Raw genomic sequence first — 19,504 nt, 5'->3', positions numbered from 1 at the left:
GGTAATGGAAATACTTGTAAACAATTTAATACACTCCAGCAGGTAAAGTGGATCATTGGGGACAAATTAAAGGGGAGACATTTCTCCAACATTGGTGTGTCCGGTCCACGGCGTCATCCTTACTTGTGGGATATTCTCTTCCCCAACAGGAAATGGCAAAGAGTCCCAGCAAAGCTGGTCACATGATCCCTCCTAGGCTCCGCCCACCCCAGTCATTCTCTTTGCCGTTGCACAGGCAACATCTCCACGGAGATGGTTAAGAGTTTTTTGTAGTTTTATTCTTCTATCAAGTGTTTGTTATTTTAAAATAGTGCTGGTATGTACTATTTACTCTGAAACAGAAAAGGATGAAGATTTCTGTTTGTAAGAGGAAGATGATTTTTAGCAGACAGTAACTAAAATTGATTGCTGTTTCCACACAGGACTGTTGAGATGAAGTAACTTCAGTTGGGGGAAACAGTTAGCAGTCTTTTCTGCTTAAGGTATGACTAGCCATATTTCTAACAAGACCATGTAATGCTGGAAGGCTGTCATTTCCCCTCATGGGGACCGGTAAGCCATTTTCTTAGTTAAACATAAAAGAATAAAGGGCTTCAAAAAGGGCTTAAAAACTGGTAGACATTTTTCTGGGCTAAAACAATTGCTTTACTAGGCATATTATGCAGATTCTAACTAATTATTGGTATTATAATCTTGGGGAACGTTTAGAAAAACGGCAGGCACTGTGTTGGACACCTTTTTCAGATGGGGGCCTTTCTAGTTATAGACAGAGCCTCATTCTGGGACTGTATAGGGGTTAAATGTAAAAACGGCTCCGGTTCCGTTTAAGGGTTAAAGCTCTGAAATTTGGTGTGCAATACTTTTAATGCTTTAAGACACTGTGGTGAAATTTTGGTGAATTTTGAACAATTCCTTCATACTTTTTCACATATTCAGTAATAAAGTGTTTTCAGTTTGAAATTTAAAGTGACAGTAACGGTTTTATTTTAAAACGTTTTTTGTGCTTTGTTGACAAGTTTAAGCCTGTTTAACATGTCTGTACCATCAGATAAGCTATGTTCTATATGTATGAAAGCCAATGTGTCTCCCCATTTAAATTTATGTGATAATTGTGCCATAGTGTCCAAACAAAGTAAGGACAGTAATGCAACAGACAATGATATTGCCCAAGATGATTCCTCAAATGAGGGGAGTAAACATGATACTACATCATCCCCTACTGTGTCTACACCAGTTATGCCCACACAGGAGGCCCCTAGTACATCTAGTGCGCCAATACTTATTACCATGCAACAATTAACGGCTGTAATGGATAACTCCATAGCAAATCTTTTATCCAAAATGCCTACTTATCAGAGAAAGCGCGATTGCTCTGTTTTAAACACTGAAGAGCAAGAGGACGCTGATGATAACTGTTCTGACATACCCTCACACCAATCTCAAGGGGCCATGAGGGAGGTTTTGTCTGATGGAGAAATTTCAGATTCAGGAAAAATTTCTCATCAAGCTGAACCTGATGTTGTGACATTTAAATTTAAATTAGAACATCTCCACGCACTGCTTAAGGAGGTGTTATCTACTCTGGATGATTGTGACAATTTGGTCATTCCAGAGAAATTATGTAAGATGGACAAGTTCCTAGAGGTTCCGGTGCCCCCCAACGCTTTTCCTATACCCAAGCGGGTGGCGGACATAGTAAATAAAGAGTGGGAAAGGCCCGGCATACCTTTTGTTCCCCCCCCTATATTTAAGAAATTATTTCCTATAGTCGACCCCAGAAAGGACTTATGGCAGACAGTCCCCAAGGTCGAGGGGGCGGTTTCTACTCTAAACAAACGCACTACTATTCCTATAGAAGATAGTTGTGCTTTCAAAGATCCTATGGATAAGAAATTAGAGGGTTTGCTTAAAAAGATTTTTGTACAGCAAGGTTACCTTCTACAACCAATTTCATGCATTGTTCCTGTCACTACGGCAGCGTGTTTCTGGTTCGAGGAACTAGAAAAATCGCTCAGTAAAGAATCTTCGTATGAGGAGGTTATGGACAGAGTTCAAGCACTTAAATTGGCTAACTCTTTTGTTTTAGATGCCGCTTTGCAATTAGCTAGATTAGCGGCGAAAAATTCAGGGTTTGCTGTCGTGGCGCGCAGAGTGCTTTGGCTAAAGTCTTGGTCAGCGGATGTGTCTTCCAAGACAAAATTGCTTAACATTCCTTTCAAAGGTAAAACATTATTTGGACCTGATTTGAAAGAGATTATTTCAGACATCACTGGGGGAAAGGGCCACGCCCTCCCACAGGATAGGTCTTTTAAGGCTAATAATAAGCCTAATTTTCGTCCCTTTCGCAGAAACGGACCAGTCTCTAATTCTGTATCCTCTAAGCAAGAGGGTAATACTTCACAACCCAAACCAGCCTGGAAACCAATGCAAGGCTGGAACAAGGGTAAGCAGGCCAAGAAGCCTACCACTGCTACCAAAACAGCATGAAGGGATAGCCCCCAATCCGGGACCGGATCTAGTGGGGGGCAGACTTTCTCTCTTTGCTCAGGCTTGGGCAAGAGATGTTCAGGATCCTTGGGCGCTAGAAATAGTTTCTCAAGGTTATCTCCTGGAATTCAAGGAACTACCCCCAAGGGGAAGGTTCCACAGGTCTCAATCTTCAAACCAAATAAAGAGACAGGCATTCTTACATTGTGTAGAAGACCTGTTAAAGATGGGAGTGATACATCCAGTTCCAATAAGAGAACAAGGAATGGGATTTTATTCCAATCTGTTCATAGTTCCCAAAAAAGAGGGAACATTCAGACCAATTTTGGATCTAAAGATCCTAAACAAATTTCTCAGGGTACCATCGTTCAAAATGGAAACTATTCGAACGATCCTACCTACTATCCAGGAAAATCAATTTATGACTACCGTGGATTTAAAGGATGCGTACCTACATATTCCTATCCACAAGGAACATCATCAGTTCCTAAGGTTCGCTTTTCTGGACAAGCATTACCAGTTTATGGCACTTCCATTTGGATTAGCCACTGCTCCAAGGATTTTCACAAAGGTACTAGGGTCCCTTCTAGCGGTTCTAAGACCAAGGGGCATTGCAGTAGTACCTTACTTGGACGACATCCTGATTCAAGCGTCGTCCCTGTCAAAAGCAAAGGCTCATACGGACATCGTCCTAGCCTTTCTCAGATCTCACGGATGGAAGGTGAACAAAGAAAAAAGTTCTCTGTCCCCGTCAACAAGAGTTCCCTTCTTGGGAACAATAATAGATTCCTTAGAAATGAGGATTTTTCTGACAGAGGTCAGAAAATCAAAACTTCTAAGCTCTTGTCAAGTACTTCATTCTGTTCCTCGTCGTTCCATAGTGCAGTGCATGGAAGTAATAGGATTGATGGTTGCAACAATGGACATAGTTCCTTTTGCACGAATTCATCTAAGACCATTACAACTGTGCATGCTCAGACAGTGGAATGGGGATTATACAGACTTGTCTCCGACGATTCAAGTAGATCAAAAGACCAGAGATTCACTCCGTTGGTGGCTGACCCTGGACAATCTGTCACAGGGAATGAGCTTCCGCAGACCAGAGTGGGTCATTGTCACGACCGACGCCAGCCTAGTGGGCTGGGGCGCGGTCTGGGAATCCCTGAAAGCTCAGGGTCTATGGCAGAGCTTTCCAAACTTTTCATGTTGGTGACACACATTTTGGACCTACATCATTTCGCAACACAGTAATTCAGTTGTACCAGCAAACAGGAGGTTAAACTAACTTATTTTAAGAGATACGGACACATACATAAATTATATAATAATGAAATATATTTACAAGTAACAGTATGTAAGTATGTGCAAGAATAAAAAAAGTTTAACACCACCAATAGCTACTTACTATTTTAATGGGATGTATGAGGTTGATGGGATGAACACAGTTTTTGAATATTTGGTGGGATATTAGATAAAGACACTTGCACTTCATCATCAAGCATTTTTAAGCTTACACTTCCTATCCATATATCAAGAGCAGGAGCAGCAATGCACTACTGGGTGATAGCTGCAGAAAAAAAAAATCTTTGACTTTTGACTTCAGCTCAGCATTTAAGCTGCTACCCTTAGAGCTCTGCTAGTCTGACTGACTACTGCCCATGCTGCAAACACACTGCTGTCCCACTCACTGACTACACATGCAGTCACGAGTTGATTGAGGAGACTACATGTGCAGTCAGGAGCCAATGTGCCGCCAAAGCCGCCAATGGGAATAGTTTCAGTTCCCACTGAGCTGCGCTAATAGGTTAAGATATTTGACCAAATAGGTATCAATCACGTGTCAACCATGTGATATGCGTAGCATGCATGCAGAAAGCCAGAAACCAAAAAAAAAAATGTTAAATTCCAAACAATTTGTGTTGAAGCAGGGACACACCTACACACTGCTGCCGACACACTAATGTGTCACGACACACAGTTTGGAAAGCACTGGTCTATGGTCTCGGGAAGAGTCTCTTCTCCCGATAAACATTCTGGAACTGAGAGCGATATTCAATGCTCTCAAAGCTTGGCCTCAACTAGCAAAGGCCAAATTCATAAGGTTTCAGTCAGACAACATGACGACTGTTGCATATATCAATCATCAGGGGGGAACAAGGACTTCCCTGGCGATGAAAGAAGTGACCAAGATAATTCAATGGGCGGAGGATCACTCCTGCCACTTGTCTGCGATCCACATCCCAGGAGTGGAAAATTGGGAAGCGGATTTTCTGAGTCGTCAGACATTCCATCCGGGGGAGTGGGAACTCCATCCGGAAATCTTTGCCCAAATAACTCAATTATGGGGCATTCCAGACATGGATCTGATGGCGTCTCGTCAGAACTTCAAGGTTCCTTGCTACGGGTCCAGATCCAGGGATCCCAAGGCGACCCTAGTAGATGCACTAGTAGCACCTTGGACCTTCAACCTAGCTTATGTATTCCCACCGTTTCCTCTCATCCCCAGGCTGGTAGCCAGGATCAATCAGGAGAGGGCCTCGGTGATCTTGATAGCTCCTGCGTGGCCACGCAGGACTTGGTATGCAGACCTGGTGAATATGTCATCGGCTCCACCATGGAAGCTACCTTTGAGACAGGACCTTCTTGTTCAGGGTCCATTCGAACATCCGAATCTGGTTTCCCTCCAACTGACGGCTTGGAGATTGAACGCTTGATTTTATCAAAGCGTGGGTTTTCAGATTCTGTAATAGATACTCTGATTCAGGCTAGAAAGCCTGTAACTAGAAAAATTTACCATAAAATATGGAAAAAATATATCTGTTGGTGTGAATCTAAAGGATTCCCATGGAACAAGATAAAAATTCCTAAGATTCTATCCTTTCTACAAGAAGGTTTGGAGAAAGGATTATCTGCAAGTTCTCTGAAGGGACAGATCTCTGCTTTATCTGTTTTACTTCACAAAAGACTGGCAGCTGTGCCAGATGTTCAAGCATTTGTTCAGGCTCTGGTTAGGATCAAGCCTGTTTACAGACCTTTGACTCCTCCCTGGAGTCTAAATCTAGTTCTTTCAGTTCTTCAAGGGGTTCCGTTTGAATCCTTACATTCCGTAGATATTAAGTTATTATCTTGGAAAGTTTTGTTTTTGGTTGCAATTTCTTCTGCTAGAAGAGTTTCAGAGTTATCTGCTCTGCAGTGTTCTCCGCCCTATCTGGTGTTCCATGCAGATAAGGTGGTTTTGCGTACTAAGCCTGGTTTTCTTCCGAAAGTTGTTTCCAACAAAAATATTAACCAGGAGATAGTTGTACCTTCTTTGTGTCCGAATCCAGTTTCAAAGAAGGAACGTTTGTTACACAATTTGGACGTAGTCCGTGCTCTAAAATTCTATTTAGAGGCTACTAAAGATTTCAGACAAACATCTTCCTTGTTTGTTGTTTATTCTGGTAAAAGGAGAGGTCAAAAAGCGACTTCTACCTCTCTTTCCTTTTGGCTTAAAAGCATTATCCGATTGGCTTATGAGACTGCCGGACGGCAGCCTCCTGAAAGAATCACAGCTCACTCCACTAGGGCTGTGGCTTCCACATGGGCCTTCAAGAACGAGGCTTCTGTTGACCAGATATGTAAGGCAGCGACTTGGTCTTCACTGCACACTTTTGCCAAATTTTACAAATTTGATACTTTTGCTTCTTCGGAGGCTATTTTTGGGAGAGAGGTTTTGCAAGCCGTGGTGCCTTCCATTTAGGTGACCTGATTTGCTCCCTCCCTTCATCCGTGTCCTAAAGCTTTGGTATTGGTTCCCACAAGTAAGGATGACGCCGTGGACCGGACACACTAATGTTGGAGAAAACAGAATTTATGCTTACCTGATAAATTACTTTCTCCAACGGTGTGTCGGGCCCACGGCCCGCCCTGGTTTTTTAAATCAGGTTTGATGAATTATTTTCTCTAACTACAGTCACCACGGTATCATATGGTTTCTCCTATATATATTTCCTCCTGTCCGTCGGTCAAATGACTGGGGTGGGCGGAGCCTAGGAGGGATCATGTGACCAGCTTTGCTGGGACTCTTTGCCATTTCCTGTTGGGGAAGAGAATATCCCACAAGTAAGGATGACGCCGTGGACCGGACACACCGTTGGAGAAAGTAATTTATCAGGTAAGCATAAATTCTGTTTTTTTGAGTAAACTGTCCCTTTAACATCCATCTCACAATGAATCTGAGTGTTATATAACGAACTACCCCCAATCTGTGCAATAACATAGTCCCAGACAGGGTATAAAATCTAGCTTCTCCTCCTCAAAACCCGTTCAGACCAATACGATTGCGAGTTGGTCTGCACTGGCTGGTACTATGTTATTGCACAGATTGGGGGTAGTTATATATTATTAGCACTCAGATTCATTGATGGCTGAAAAGATAGCAGCCAGGTTAGGGGATTTTTTTGCTTAAGCCTTTGTTTTGTAGTTCCGTTGTTAACCGGAAACGGTTGACAAACACAAACTGTGTTTAAACTGTTATGGTGTGTTAGCTTAAAAGTTCAAACGCTGTTTGTGTTTGTCAACCCTGTTTCCAGTTAATAACGAACCTACGAAACATAAAGGCTTAAGCAAAAAAATCCCCTCACCGGGCTGCTATCTTTTAATACCGGCTTAAGTAAAAGCTGCTGGCTGTAATATTTAACCCCTTAACGACCGAGGATGTGCCAGGAACGTCCTACAAAAAAACACCATTAACGACCAAGGATGTTCCTGGCACGTCCTCTGGTCTTTCGAGCGGTGGAAGTGATCCTGATCGCTTCCAGACGCTTTTCTGGTATTGCAGTGATGCCTCGATATTGAGGCATCCTGCAATACCACTTTTTTACAAACCAATGCAGAGAGAGCCACTCTGTGGCCCTCTCTGCATCGGTAGCGATGGTGCAGATCGATTATCATTGGCGGGTGGGTGGCCCATAGCTACCCGGCATCTGGTTCCTCTATGTGCACGCCAGGTCCTGGGAGCGTGCGGGCAACCACTACCGTCGGTGAAAGTGAATGAGAGGGAGGGGGGAAAAATAAGGATCAGAGGATCTGGGAAGGGGAGAGGGAGTGGAGTTGCTACACTACAGAGAAATGTAATTTATTAAAAATAATAATCTTTTTTTTTTTTTTTTTTGGAGCAAAATGGATACTGGCAGACAGCTGCCAGTACCCAAGATGGCGACACATAAGTAGCAGGGGGAGGGATAGAGAGCTGTTTGGGGGAGATCAGGGAGGTTGGGGGCTTAGGGGGGGTCAATCAGAGCTACATAATTTTTTTTATTTTATTAAATAATAAAAAAAAAGCCTTATTTTAGTACTGGCAGACTTTCTGCCAATACTCAAGATGGCGGGGACAATTGTGGGGTGGGGAATGGAAGAGAGCTGTTTGGGAGGAATCAGGGGATGGGATGTGTCAGGTGGGAGGCTGATCTCTACATTAAACCTAAAATTAACCCTGCAAGCTCCCCTACAAGCTACCCAATTAACCCCTTCACTGCTGGGCATAATACAAGTGTGGTGCGCAGCGGCATTTAGCGGCCTTCTAATTACCAAAAAGCAACGCCAAAGCCATATATGTCTGCTATTTCTGAACAAAGGGGATCCCAGAGAAGCATTTTTCAACCATTTGTGCCATAATTGCACAAGCTGTTTGTAAATAATTTCAGTGAGAAACCTAAAGTTTGTGAAAAAGTGAACTTTTTTTTTTTTTTTTTTATTTGATCGCATTTGGTGGTGAAATGGTGGCATGAAATATACCAAAATGGGCCTAGACCAATACTTTGGGTTGTCTACTAAAAAAATACATACATGTCAAGGGATATTCAGGGATTCCTGACAGATATCCGTGTTCCAATGTAACTATCGCTAATTTTGAAAAAAAAAAAAATGGTTTGGAAATAGCAAAGTGCTACTTGTATTTATTGCCCTATAACTTACAAAAAAAGCAAAGAACATGTAAATATTGGGTATTTCTAGACTTAGGACAAAATTTAGAAACTATTTAGCATAGGAGTTTTTTTGGTGGTTGTAGATGTGGAACAGATTTTGGGGATCAAGGTTAGAAAGTTTTTTTTTTTTTTTTTGTGTGTTTTTTTTCCACCTCATATTTTGTAAAACTTTTTTTATAGTAAATTATAAGATATGATGAAAATAATGGTATCTTTAGAAAGTCCATTTAATGGCGAGAAAAACGGTATATAATGTGTGGGTACAGTAAACGAGTAAGAGGAAAATTACAGCTAAACACAAACACCGCAGACCTTGGTCCCAGACGGTCAGCAAATGGAAAAGTGCTCTGGTCACGAAGGGGTTAAATAACGCACACATAATAAGCAGAATCTCCTAACCTGGATGCAATGCTGGTTGCAATCTCCACGCGCCGTTGATCTGAGTCTACCTGGTTAGATGTTAGCTCCCTGCAACTGCGCAGTCCCCGCCCCCCTCTACTGTGAAGAGCTCTCTGATTTGTATTAGCGCGGCAGAAGCTCCCTCATGTCACGTCCCTTCTTCCCTCACAGGGCTCAAAAAGTATCGACTGAGGCATCGGAGCTTGTGAAAATGTTCAGTATTGTTGCATCCCTAGTGGAAATACTAGATCTTAATATTAATTTCTAGTGTGTTGCTGTCATGGTTAACCTTTTTTTTTTTTTTTTTTTTTCTTCAATCCCACAGATGAATTCCTTCTTATGTTTCTTCCTTTTTGCTGTGCTGATTAGCCGCAAAGAACTTTTTGCTGCATTTGGATTTCATACCACACAGCCCACTCTTATTGGCCTTATGATCATCTTTCAGTTTATCTTCTCGCCATACAATGAGGTAATGAAAGTTGTGTATTTTTATAATGTGATTCTGATTATTATTATTATTATTATTATTTATTATTATTATTATTATTTTAAAGCCAGACTATATCCATAAAAATAACAAATCGTATCCTAGCCATAATTGGATCTGTTTGCAAAAAGCTAGATTCTATTTTTTTTTATTTTTTTGCAAATAATCTTGGACAATTGCTTGAATTTGCATTGCAATTATTTTGTATGTCTTTTCTTGTCCCTACCTAACATTGGATGATCTATTTATCCAGTTATATAAATGAACACACCAGATGGAAATATGACTTTCACATTTCAGACCCGCACAAGCATTTTATTTAAAGCTATGTCATCAATACTAGTCATTTGGAATGCTTAATCGTTTCCCTACCCCAGAGTTTTTATTTTAGCAGAAAGTTACAATGATGTAAAGGTGAACATACCATCATATCTCTTGTATTGCTAGGCTGGATCTTTATAGCAAAAATATTACCAAAACTAAGTGTTTTACTACAAATGTTAAAGCAGATGAATATAAAGACTTAAATTATGGACAAAAAAAAAAGGGAAACATTCTTTCAAAAATTTCAACTTTTTAAAGCAATAAATACATTTGTGGGTGTGGTATGAATTTGCTGATTATAGTTAAAGGGGGTAGTCGTGCCTTTTAGTAGTATTAATAGTGGAGGGATTTTTCTTCTGTTAAGTGTGATCAGTCCACGGGTCATCATTACTTGTGGGATATTATCTGCTCCCCTACAGGAAGTGCAAGAGGATTCACCCAGCAGAGCTGCTATATAGCTCCTCCCCTCTACGTCACCTCCAGTCATTCTCTTGCACCCAGCAACTAGATAGGTCGTGTGAGAGGACTATGGTGATTATACTTAGTTTTATATCTTCAATCAAAAGTTTGTTATTTTAAAATAACACCGGAGTGTGTTATTACCTCTCTGGCAGAGTTTGAGGAAGAATCTACCAGAGTTTTGCTATGATTTTAGCCGGAGTAGTTAAGATCATATTGCTGTTTCTCGGCCATCTGAGGAGTGAGGTAAAACTTCAGATCAGGGGACAGCGGGCAGATGAATCTGCATAGAGGTATGTAGCAGTTTTTATTTTCTGACAATGGAATTGATGAGAAAATCCTGCCATACCGATATAATGTCATGTATGTATACTTTACACTTCAGTATTCTGGGGAATGGTACTTCACTAGAATTACACTGTAAGAAAGACATAAAGTTGTTTAATAACTAGAGATTATGTTTAATGTTTTTGCTGGAATGTAAAATCATTTTCATTTACTGAGGTACTGAGTGAATAAATGTTTGGGCACTATTTTTCCACTTGGCAGTTGCTTAAATCTGTTTTTTCTGTCAGTTTCTGTTCTCCCTCACTGCTGTGTGTGAGGGGGAGGGGCGCTTTTACTATGCATCAAATATTTTCTCTCAGCAGAGCTGTGAGAATTATAGTTTGACTGAAATAAAAACGTTTATTCTGTAATTTGTTTCCTGCTTTCAGAAATTGTTATCTTTGCTAATGGGATTAAACCTTTGCTAAAGTTGTGTTGTTTAATTGCTGAGGGGAACAATCCTTTGCTAAAACTGTATATTCTGACAAAGATTGATGCTATAACTTAATTATTTTAACTGTTATAATTTTTTTCTGTGCTTCTTAAAGGCACAGTTCGTTTTCATATTATTTGTAAATTACTTTGAAAAGTATTTTCAAGTTGCTGTTTATTTGCTAGTATGTTAAACATGTCTGATTCAGAGGAATATCTCTGTGCTATATGTGTTAATGCCAAACTGGAGCCCAATAGAAATTTATGTACTAAATGTATTGATGCTATTTTAAAAAACAGTCAATCTGTACAAATTGAACATATTTCACCAAACAACGAGGGGAGAGTTATGCCGACTAACTCGCCTCACGTGTCAGTACCTGCATCTCCCGCTCAGGAGGTGCGTGATATTGTAGCGCCGAGTACATCTGGGCGGCCATTACAAATCACATTACAAGATATGGCTACTGTTATGACTGAAGTTTTGGCTAAACTACCAGAACTAAGAGGTAAACGTGATCACTCTGGGGTGAGAACAGAGTGCGCTGATAATGCAAGGGCCATGTCTGATACTGCGTCACAGTTTGCAGAACGTGAAGACGGAGAGCTTCATTCTGTGGGTGACGGTTCTGATCCAAATAAACTGGACTCAGACATTTCAAATTTTAAATTTAAGCTTTAGAACCTCCGTGTGTTACTAGGGGAGGTATTAGCGGCTCTGAATGATTGTAACACTGTTGCAATCCCAGAGAAAATGTGTAGGTTGGATAAATATTTTGCGGTACCGACGAGTACTGACGTTTTTCCTATACCTAAGAGACTTACTGACATTGTTACTAAGGAGTGGGATAGACCCGGTGTGCCTTTCTCACCCCCTCCTATATTCAGAAAGATGTTTCCAATAGACGCCGCCACACGGGACTTATGGCAAATGGTCCCTAAGGTGGAGGGAGCAGTTTCTACTTTAGCTAAGCGTACCACTATCCCAGTGGAGGATAGCTGTGCTTTTTCAGATCCAATGGATAAAAAATTAGAGGGTTACCTTAAGAAAATGTTTGTTCAACAAGGGTTTATATTGCAACCTCTTGCATGTATTGCGCCTGTCACGGCTGCAGCAGCATTTTGGTTTGAGTCTCTGGAAGAGACACTTCAATCATCCACACTAGATGACATCACACACAAACTTAAATTCCTTAAGTTAGCTAATTCATTTATTTCAGATGCCGTAGTACATTTAACTAAACTTGCGGCTAAAAATTCAGGATTCGCCATTCAGGCACGCAGAGCTCTGTGGCTGAAATCCTGGTCAGCTGATGTTACGTCTAAATCTAAATTGCTTAATATTCCTTTCAAAGGGCAGACCTTATTCGGGCCCGGCTTGAAAGAGATTATTGCTGACATTACAGGAGGTAAAGGTCATGCCCTGCCTCAGGACAAGGCTAAAGCCAAGGCTAGACAGTCCAATTTTCGTTCCTTTCGTAATTTCAAAGCAGGAGCAGCATCAACTTCCTCTGCACCAAAACAGGAAGGAGCTGTTGCTCGCTACAGACAAGGCTGGAAACCTAACCAGTCCTGGAACAGGGGCAAACAGGCCAGAAAACCTGCTGCTGCCCCTAAGACAGCATGAATTGAGGGCCCCCGATCCGGGACCGGATCTAGTGGGGGGTAGACTTTCCCTCTTCGCCCAGACTTGGGCAAGAGATGTTCAGGATCCCTGGGCGTTAGAGATCATATCTCAGGGATACCTTCTGGACTTCAAATCCTCTCCCCCAAGAGGGAGATTTCATCTGTCAAGGTTGTCAACAAACCTAACAAAGAAGGAAGCGTTTCTACGCCGCGTACAAGATCTTTTATTAATGGGAGTGATCCATCCAGTTCCGCGGTTGGAACTAGGACAAGGGTTTTACTCAAATCTGTTTGTAGTTCCCAAAAAAGAGGGAACCTTCAGGCCAATCTTGGATTTAAAGATCCTAAACAAATTCCTAAGAGTTCCATCGTTCAAGATGGAAACTATTCGAACATTTTTGCCCATGATCCAAGAGGGTCAGTACATGACCACAGTGGATTTAAAGGATGCTTACCTTCACATACCGATTCACAAAAGCCATTACCGGTATCTAAGGTTTGCCTTTTTGACAGGCATTACCAGTTTGTAGCTCTTCCATTCGGACTGGCTACGGCTCCAAGAATCTTCACAAAGGTTCTGGGCACTCTTCTGGCGGTACTAAGACCGCGAGGAATTTCAGTAGCTCCGTACTTAGACGACATACTGATACAAGCTTCAAGCCTTCAAACTGCCAAATCTCATACAGAGATAGTACTGGCATTTCTAAGGTCGCATGGATGGAAAGTGAACGAAAAGAGAAGTTCTCTCTTTCCACTCACAAGAGTTCCCTTCCTGGGGACTCTGATAGATTCTGTACAAATGAAGATTTACCTAACAGAGGACAGGTTAACAAAACTTCAAAGTGCATGCCGTGTCCTTCATTCTATTCAACACCCGTCAGTAGCTCAATGCATGGAGGTAATCGGACTAATGGTAGCAGCAATGGACATAGTTCCTTTTGCACGCCTATATCTCAGACCACTGCAACTGTGCATGCTAAGTCAGTGGAATGGGGATTACTCAGATTTGTCCCCCACTCTAAATCTGAATCAAGAGACCAGAAATTCTCTTCTATGGTGGCTTTATCGGCCACATCTGGCCAGGGGAATGCCATTCAGCAGGCCAGACTGGTCAATTGTAACAACAGACGCCAGCCTACTAGGTTGGGGCGCTGTCTGGAATTCTCTGAAGGCTCAGGGACTATGGAATCAGGAGGAGAGTCTTCTTCCAATAAACATTCTGGAATTGAGAGCAGTCCTCAATGCTCTTCTGGCTTGACCCCAGTTAACAACTCGGGGGTTCATCAGGTTCCGGTCGGACAACATCACGACTGTAGCTTATATCAACCATCAGGGAGGGACAAGAAGCTCCCTAGCAATGATGGAAGTATCGAAGATAATTCGCTGGGCAGAGTCTCACTCTTGCCACCTGTCTGCAATCCACATCCCGGGAGTGGAGAACTGGGAGGCGGATTTCTTAAGTCGTCAGACTTTTCATCCGGGGGAGTGGGAACTTCATCCAGAGGTCTTTGCCCAAATACTTCGACGTTGGGGCAAACCAGAGATAGATCTCATGGCGTCTCGACAGAACGCCAAGCTTCCGCGCTACGGGTCCAGATCCAGGGATCCGGGAGCGGTCCTGATAGATGCCTTGACAGCACCATGGACCTTCAGGATGGCTTATGTGTTTCCACCTTTCCCGATGCTTCCTCGATTGATTGCCAGAATCAAACAGGAGAAAGCATCAGTGATTCTAATAGCGCCTGCATGGCCACGCAGGACTTGGTATACAGATCTGGTGGACATGTCATTCTGTCCACCTTGGTCGTTACCTCTGAAACAGGACCTTCTGATTCAGGGTCCTTTCAAACATCAAAATCTAACTTCTCTGAAGCTGACTGCTTGGAAATTGAACGCTTGATCTTATCAAAGCGTGGTTTTTCTGAGTCAGTTATTGATACCTTAATACAGGCTAGGAAGCCTGTTACCAGAAAGATTTACCATAAAATATGGCGTAAATACCTATATTGGTGCGAATCCAAAGGTTACTCTTGGAGTAAGGTTAGGATTCCTAGGATATTGTCTTTTCTACAAGAAGGTTTAGAAAAGGGGTTATCCGCTAGTTCCTTAAAGGGACAGATCTCAGCTCTGTCCATTCTGTTACACAAGCGTCTGTCAGAAGTTCCAGACGTTCAGGCTTTTTGTCAGGCTTTGGCCAGGATTAAACCTGTGTTTAAAGCTGTGGCTCCACCATGGAGTTTAAACCTTGTTCTTAACGTCTTTACAGGGTGTTCCGTTTGAACCCCTTCATTCCATTGTTATAAAGTTGTTATCTTGGAAAGTTCTATTTTTAATGGCTATTTCCTCGGCTCGAAGAGTCTCTGAGTTATCAGCCTTACATTGTGATTCTCCTTATTTGATTTTTCACTCGGATAAGGTAGTTCTGCGTACTAAACCTGGGTTCTTACCTAAGGTAGTCACTAACAGGAATATCAATCAGGAGATTGTTGTTCCATCCTTGTGCCCAAATCCTTCTTCGAGGAAGGAACGTCTTTTGCACAATCTGGATGTAGTTCGTGCCCTTAAATTTTATTTACAGGCAACTAAAGATTTTCGACAAACGTCTTCCCTGTTTGTCGTTTACTCTGGTCAGAGGAGAGGTCAAAAAGCTTCTGCTACCTCTCTCTCTTTTTGGCTTCGTAGCATAATTCGTTTAGCTTATGAGACTGCTGGACAGCAGCCTCCTGAAAGAATTACAGCTCATTCCACTAGAGCTGTGGCTTCCACTTGGGCCTTTAAGAATGAGGCCTCTGTTGAACAGATTTGCAAGGCTGCAACTTGGTCTTCGCTTCATACTTTTTCCAAATTTTACAGATTTGACACTTTTGCTTCCTCGGAGGCTATTTTTGGGAGAAAGGCTCTTCAGGCAGTGGTTCCTTCTGTATAAAGAGCCTGCCTATCCCTCCCGTCATCCGTGTACTTTTGCTTTGGTATTGGTATCCCACAAGTAATGATGACCCGTGGACTGATCACACTTAACAGAAGAAAACATAATTTATGCTTACCTGATAAATTCCTTTCTTCTGTAGTGTGATCAGTCCACGGCCCGCCCTGTTTTTTAAGGCAGGTAAATATTTTTTAAATTATACTCCAGTCACCACTACACCCTTGGCTTCTCCTTTCTCGTTGGTCCTTGGTCGAATGACTGGAGGTGACGTAGAGGGGAGGAGCTATATAGCAGCTCTGCTGGGTGAATCCTCTTGCACTTCCTGTAGGGGAGCAGATAATATCCCACAAGTAATGATGACCCGTGGACTGATCACACTACAGAAGAAAGGAATTTATCAGGTAAGCATAAATTATGTTTTTTTTTTTTTAAGAATATTTACTTGTGATTTTTCTGTTTGTATGATGCTTTAATGCCTCTCACTTGTCACTTTTTTGTTTGTCTGATAGGGCAGATTTTTTTTAATTTCCTATGACCCCCTTGCTTTCTAACCCCATTATTTCTGGGTTTATCCGTAACACAACAACCTAATGACACTTAAACATATTTCAGGCAAGCATTTAAATACTGTGCATTTTTGAGACTACTTAATGGGACATGATACCCATGCATATAAAAAGAAAGCAGTGTAATTCAATATGTTAAAATATTTATGCATGAATGATGATTAAAGGGACACTGAACCCAAATGTTTTCTTTCATGATTCAGATAGAACATGCAACTTTCTAATTTACTCCTTTAATATTTTTTTCTTTGTTCTCCTGCTATCTTTATTTTAAAAGCAGGAATGTAAATCTTAGCAGCCAGCCCATTTTAGGTTCAGCACCATGGATATCTCTTGCTTATCGGAGGCTTACATTTACCCACCAATATGCAATCATAACCTAGGTTCTCAACCAAAAATGGGCCGGCTCCTTTGCATCACATTCCTGCTTTTTAAATAAAGATAGCAAGAGAACAAAGAAAAATTGATAATAGGCATAAATTAGAAAGTTGCTTAAAACTGCATGCTCTATCTGAATAATGAAAGAAAAGATTTGGGTTTAGTGTCCCTTTTAAAAGGGACATGAAACCCAACATTTTTATTTCATGATTCAGATAGAGCATACACTTTTTTTAAACAACATCCCAATTTACTTCTATGATCTAATTTGCTTCATTCTTTAGATATCCTAAGTTGAAGAAATAGCAATGCAAATGGATGAGTCAATTACACAAAGTTTATATGTGCAGCCACCAATCAGCAGCTACTTAGCCTCTTTAGATATGTTTTCAACAAAGGATATCAAGAGATTGAAGCAAATTAGATAATATAAGTAAATTGGGAAGTTATTTAACATTGCATGCTCTATTTAAATCATGAAAGAGAAAAAATGTTTCATCTCCCTTTATTTCCATCTTAATGGGAGGAGAGTCCACTGCTTAATTCATTACTTGTGGGAATTAAGAACCTGGCCACCAGGAGGAGGCAATGACACCCCAGCTAAAGGCTTAAATACTTCCCCCACTCCCCTCATCCCCCATTTATTCTTTGCCTTTCGTCACAGAAGGAAGGTTGGCAGAGAAGTACCGGAAGATCGGAGTAGTCTCTTATGGACGGTAGTACTCTTCGAAATGGAGTTTTAAGTAGCCCTGTCAGCCTCTCAGTGAGAGCATGGATGAAGGTTAGAGTCCAGGATGCAGAGACAGTCTTTCTGCGAACCCATCCTGACTCAGTTTAACAGCTCCATTAGCAAACAGAATTGACGAGTTTCGCTGCCTGCTTTTCTTCTCTCAAGTCCATGTCAGGAGCGATACTACTTACCTGTCACACTTGAAGGGCCATGTTCCTGTTCCACGGCGTGTATTCTGGTAAGATCGTTTCATATATACTGTGTGTATATACTGTATTCTCCCGAGTATAGGCCGCACTTTTTCCCCCTAATGCAAGTCTTTAAATTAGGAATGTGGCCTGTGCTCGGGTTGTTACACAAAACCGGTATGCATAGGTAAGTAAGGAGGCAGTTAAAATACACTTAACGTTAGCTAAAGCCAGCAATAGAAACACAGCCTGCTAGCATTTACATCCACATCCGCTTCCCCAGATAAACCCGTTACCTGCCGGACTTGACTTTATTTGGTGGCTATGATGAATCAACTACTGACCGGAGGCTCTCTCCCTTTAATATCTCCTCTTCTCCTTTCCCGTTACCTGCTAGCTGAGTTGGAGCATCGGAGTTGCCTGGCTAACTAAGGACACCCCCCCAATAGGATTGCGGTATTGGTGCTTTATCCAATAAATGTCACAGCTGCATCCATTGATTGGACCGAGGCGAGTGGAGGCGTAGTCTTACGCAGTCCAATCAGCTGTTAAGTTTCTCGGATGAAGAACCAATCCCACGATCTCATTGGGGGGGTGTGCCCTTAGGAAGGCAAGGTCTCAGCTAGCTGGTAACGGGGGAAGGAGAACAGGAGACATCAAAGGGAGCCTCCGGTCAGTAGATTGTAATTAAATCTAGATTGTTTAACTATTCATGAAGTTATGGTATATTTTTATGATCACTGAAACGGCCCTTATTAAGAATTAATAATAAAACAACATACAGTGACAATAAAATCAAATTCAAATCCCCAAGTACCGGTAAATGATTCTTTATTCCATGGTACGTTAAAAAACAGGATAAAAAAGGAAGACTGGTTTAAAAAACGTCTTCCCTTTTTTTTGTATCCTGTTTTTGTCAAGCACCATGGAATAAAGAATCGTTTTTACAGTATACCGTATTCTGCTTTGAGTTTCTTTTTTATTTTTACCAGAGTGGATATTGGCAGCCTGTGTGTGTTGGGGGGGGGGGGGGGGGGGTTAAGGAGACTTACCTTACCTGTCATGGAGGGGGGGGGGGTCTGTGACTGAGGGAGATAGAGGGCTGAGAGGGTGGGGATGGCTGAGGTAGTTATCAGTAATAGGGTGAGTTGGGGGCTGTGTGTGTGTGGGGGGGAGGGAGGGTAAGGAGACTTACCTTACCTGTCATGGAGGGAAGGGGGTCTGTGACTGAGGGAGATAGGGGGCTGAGATGGAGAGGAGGGCTGAGGTACCGTAGTTATCTGTAATAGGGTGAGTTGTGGGCAGCCTGTGGTTCTGAGGGGGCTGTATGTGTGTGTGTGGGGGGGGGGGGGGGGTAAGGAGACTTACCTTACCTGTCATGGAGGGAGGGGGCCTGTGACTGAGGGAGATAGGGGGCTGAGAGGGTGGGGAAGGCTGAGTTAGTTATCTGTAATAGGGTGAGTTGTGGGCAGCCTGTGGTTCTGTTGGGGCTGTGTGTGTGGGGGGGAGGGAGGATAAGGAGACTTACCTTACCTGTCATGGAGGGAGGGGGTCTGTGACTGAGGGAGATAGGGGGCTGAGAGGGAGAGGAGGGCTGAGGTACCGTAGTTATCTGTAATAGGGTGAGTTGTGGGCAGCCTCTGGTTCTGAGGGGGCTGTGTGTGTGTGTGGGGGGGGGGGGGGGGGGGGGTGGGAGGGAGGGAGGGAAGGTAAGGAGACTTACCTTACCTGTCATGGAGGGAGGGGGTCTGTGACTGAGGGAGATAGGGGGCTGAGAGGGAGAGGAGGGCTGAGGTAGTTATCTGTAATAGGGTGAGTTGTAGGCAGCCTGTGGTTCTGAGGGGGCGCTGTGTGGGGGGGAGGGGGGTAAGGAGACTTGCCTTACCTGTCATGGAAAGAGGGGGTCTGTGTTCGAGAGTTAGGGGGCTGAGAGGGTGAGGAGGGCTGAGGGGAGGTAGTTACCTGTAATAGGGTGAGTTGTGGGCACTGTGTGAGGAAAGGAGGCTGAGTGGGTTAAGAGGGGGCTGTGTGTAAGGAGACTGTCATTGAGGGAGGGAGGGAGGCTAAGAGATTAAGGAGGGGTCTGTGTGTGAGGGTGTCATATATTGACTCTCTATTACACTGTACCTTTAATTGGTTGCCTAGCTCCCTTTATAAGGAGCCTTTGTTCATTGCTTGTAATTAAGATTCTCCTATCAGTTTTGGAATT

The 19,504-nt window shown here is 42.5% G+C and overlaps 1 protein-coding gene across 1 annotated transcript in view; it reads left to right on the top strand.

The window, feature by feature from the left end:
* ZMPSTE24 (zinc metallopeptidase STE24) overlaps positions 1-19,504 on the top strand; it is an 83,116-nt gene that overhangs the window by 41,091 nt on the left and 22,521 nt on the right. The window contains exon 9 of the mRNA XM_053707201.1: positions 9,178-9,321. Within this exon, the coding sequence (XP_053563176.1) occupies positions 9,178-9,321 (144 nt within the window). The remainder of the gene's footprint in view (positions 1-9,177; positions 9,322-19,504) is intronic.

The sequence above is a fragment of the Bombina bombina genome, chromosome 3 (genome assembly GCF_027579735.1).
Source record: "Bombina bombina isolate aBomBom1 chromosome 3, aBomBom1.pri, whole genome shotgun sequence".
NCBI classification, from domain to species: domain Eukaryota; kingdom Metazoa; phylum Chordata; class Amphibia; order Anura; family Bombinatoridae; genus Bombina; species Bombina bombina.
This window is presented reverse-complemented; position numbering and strand designations above follow the sequence as displayed.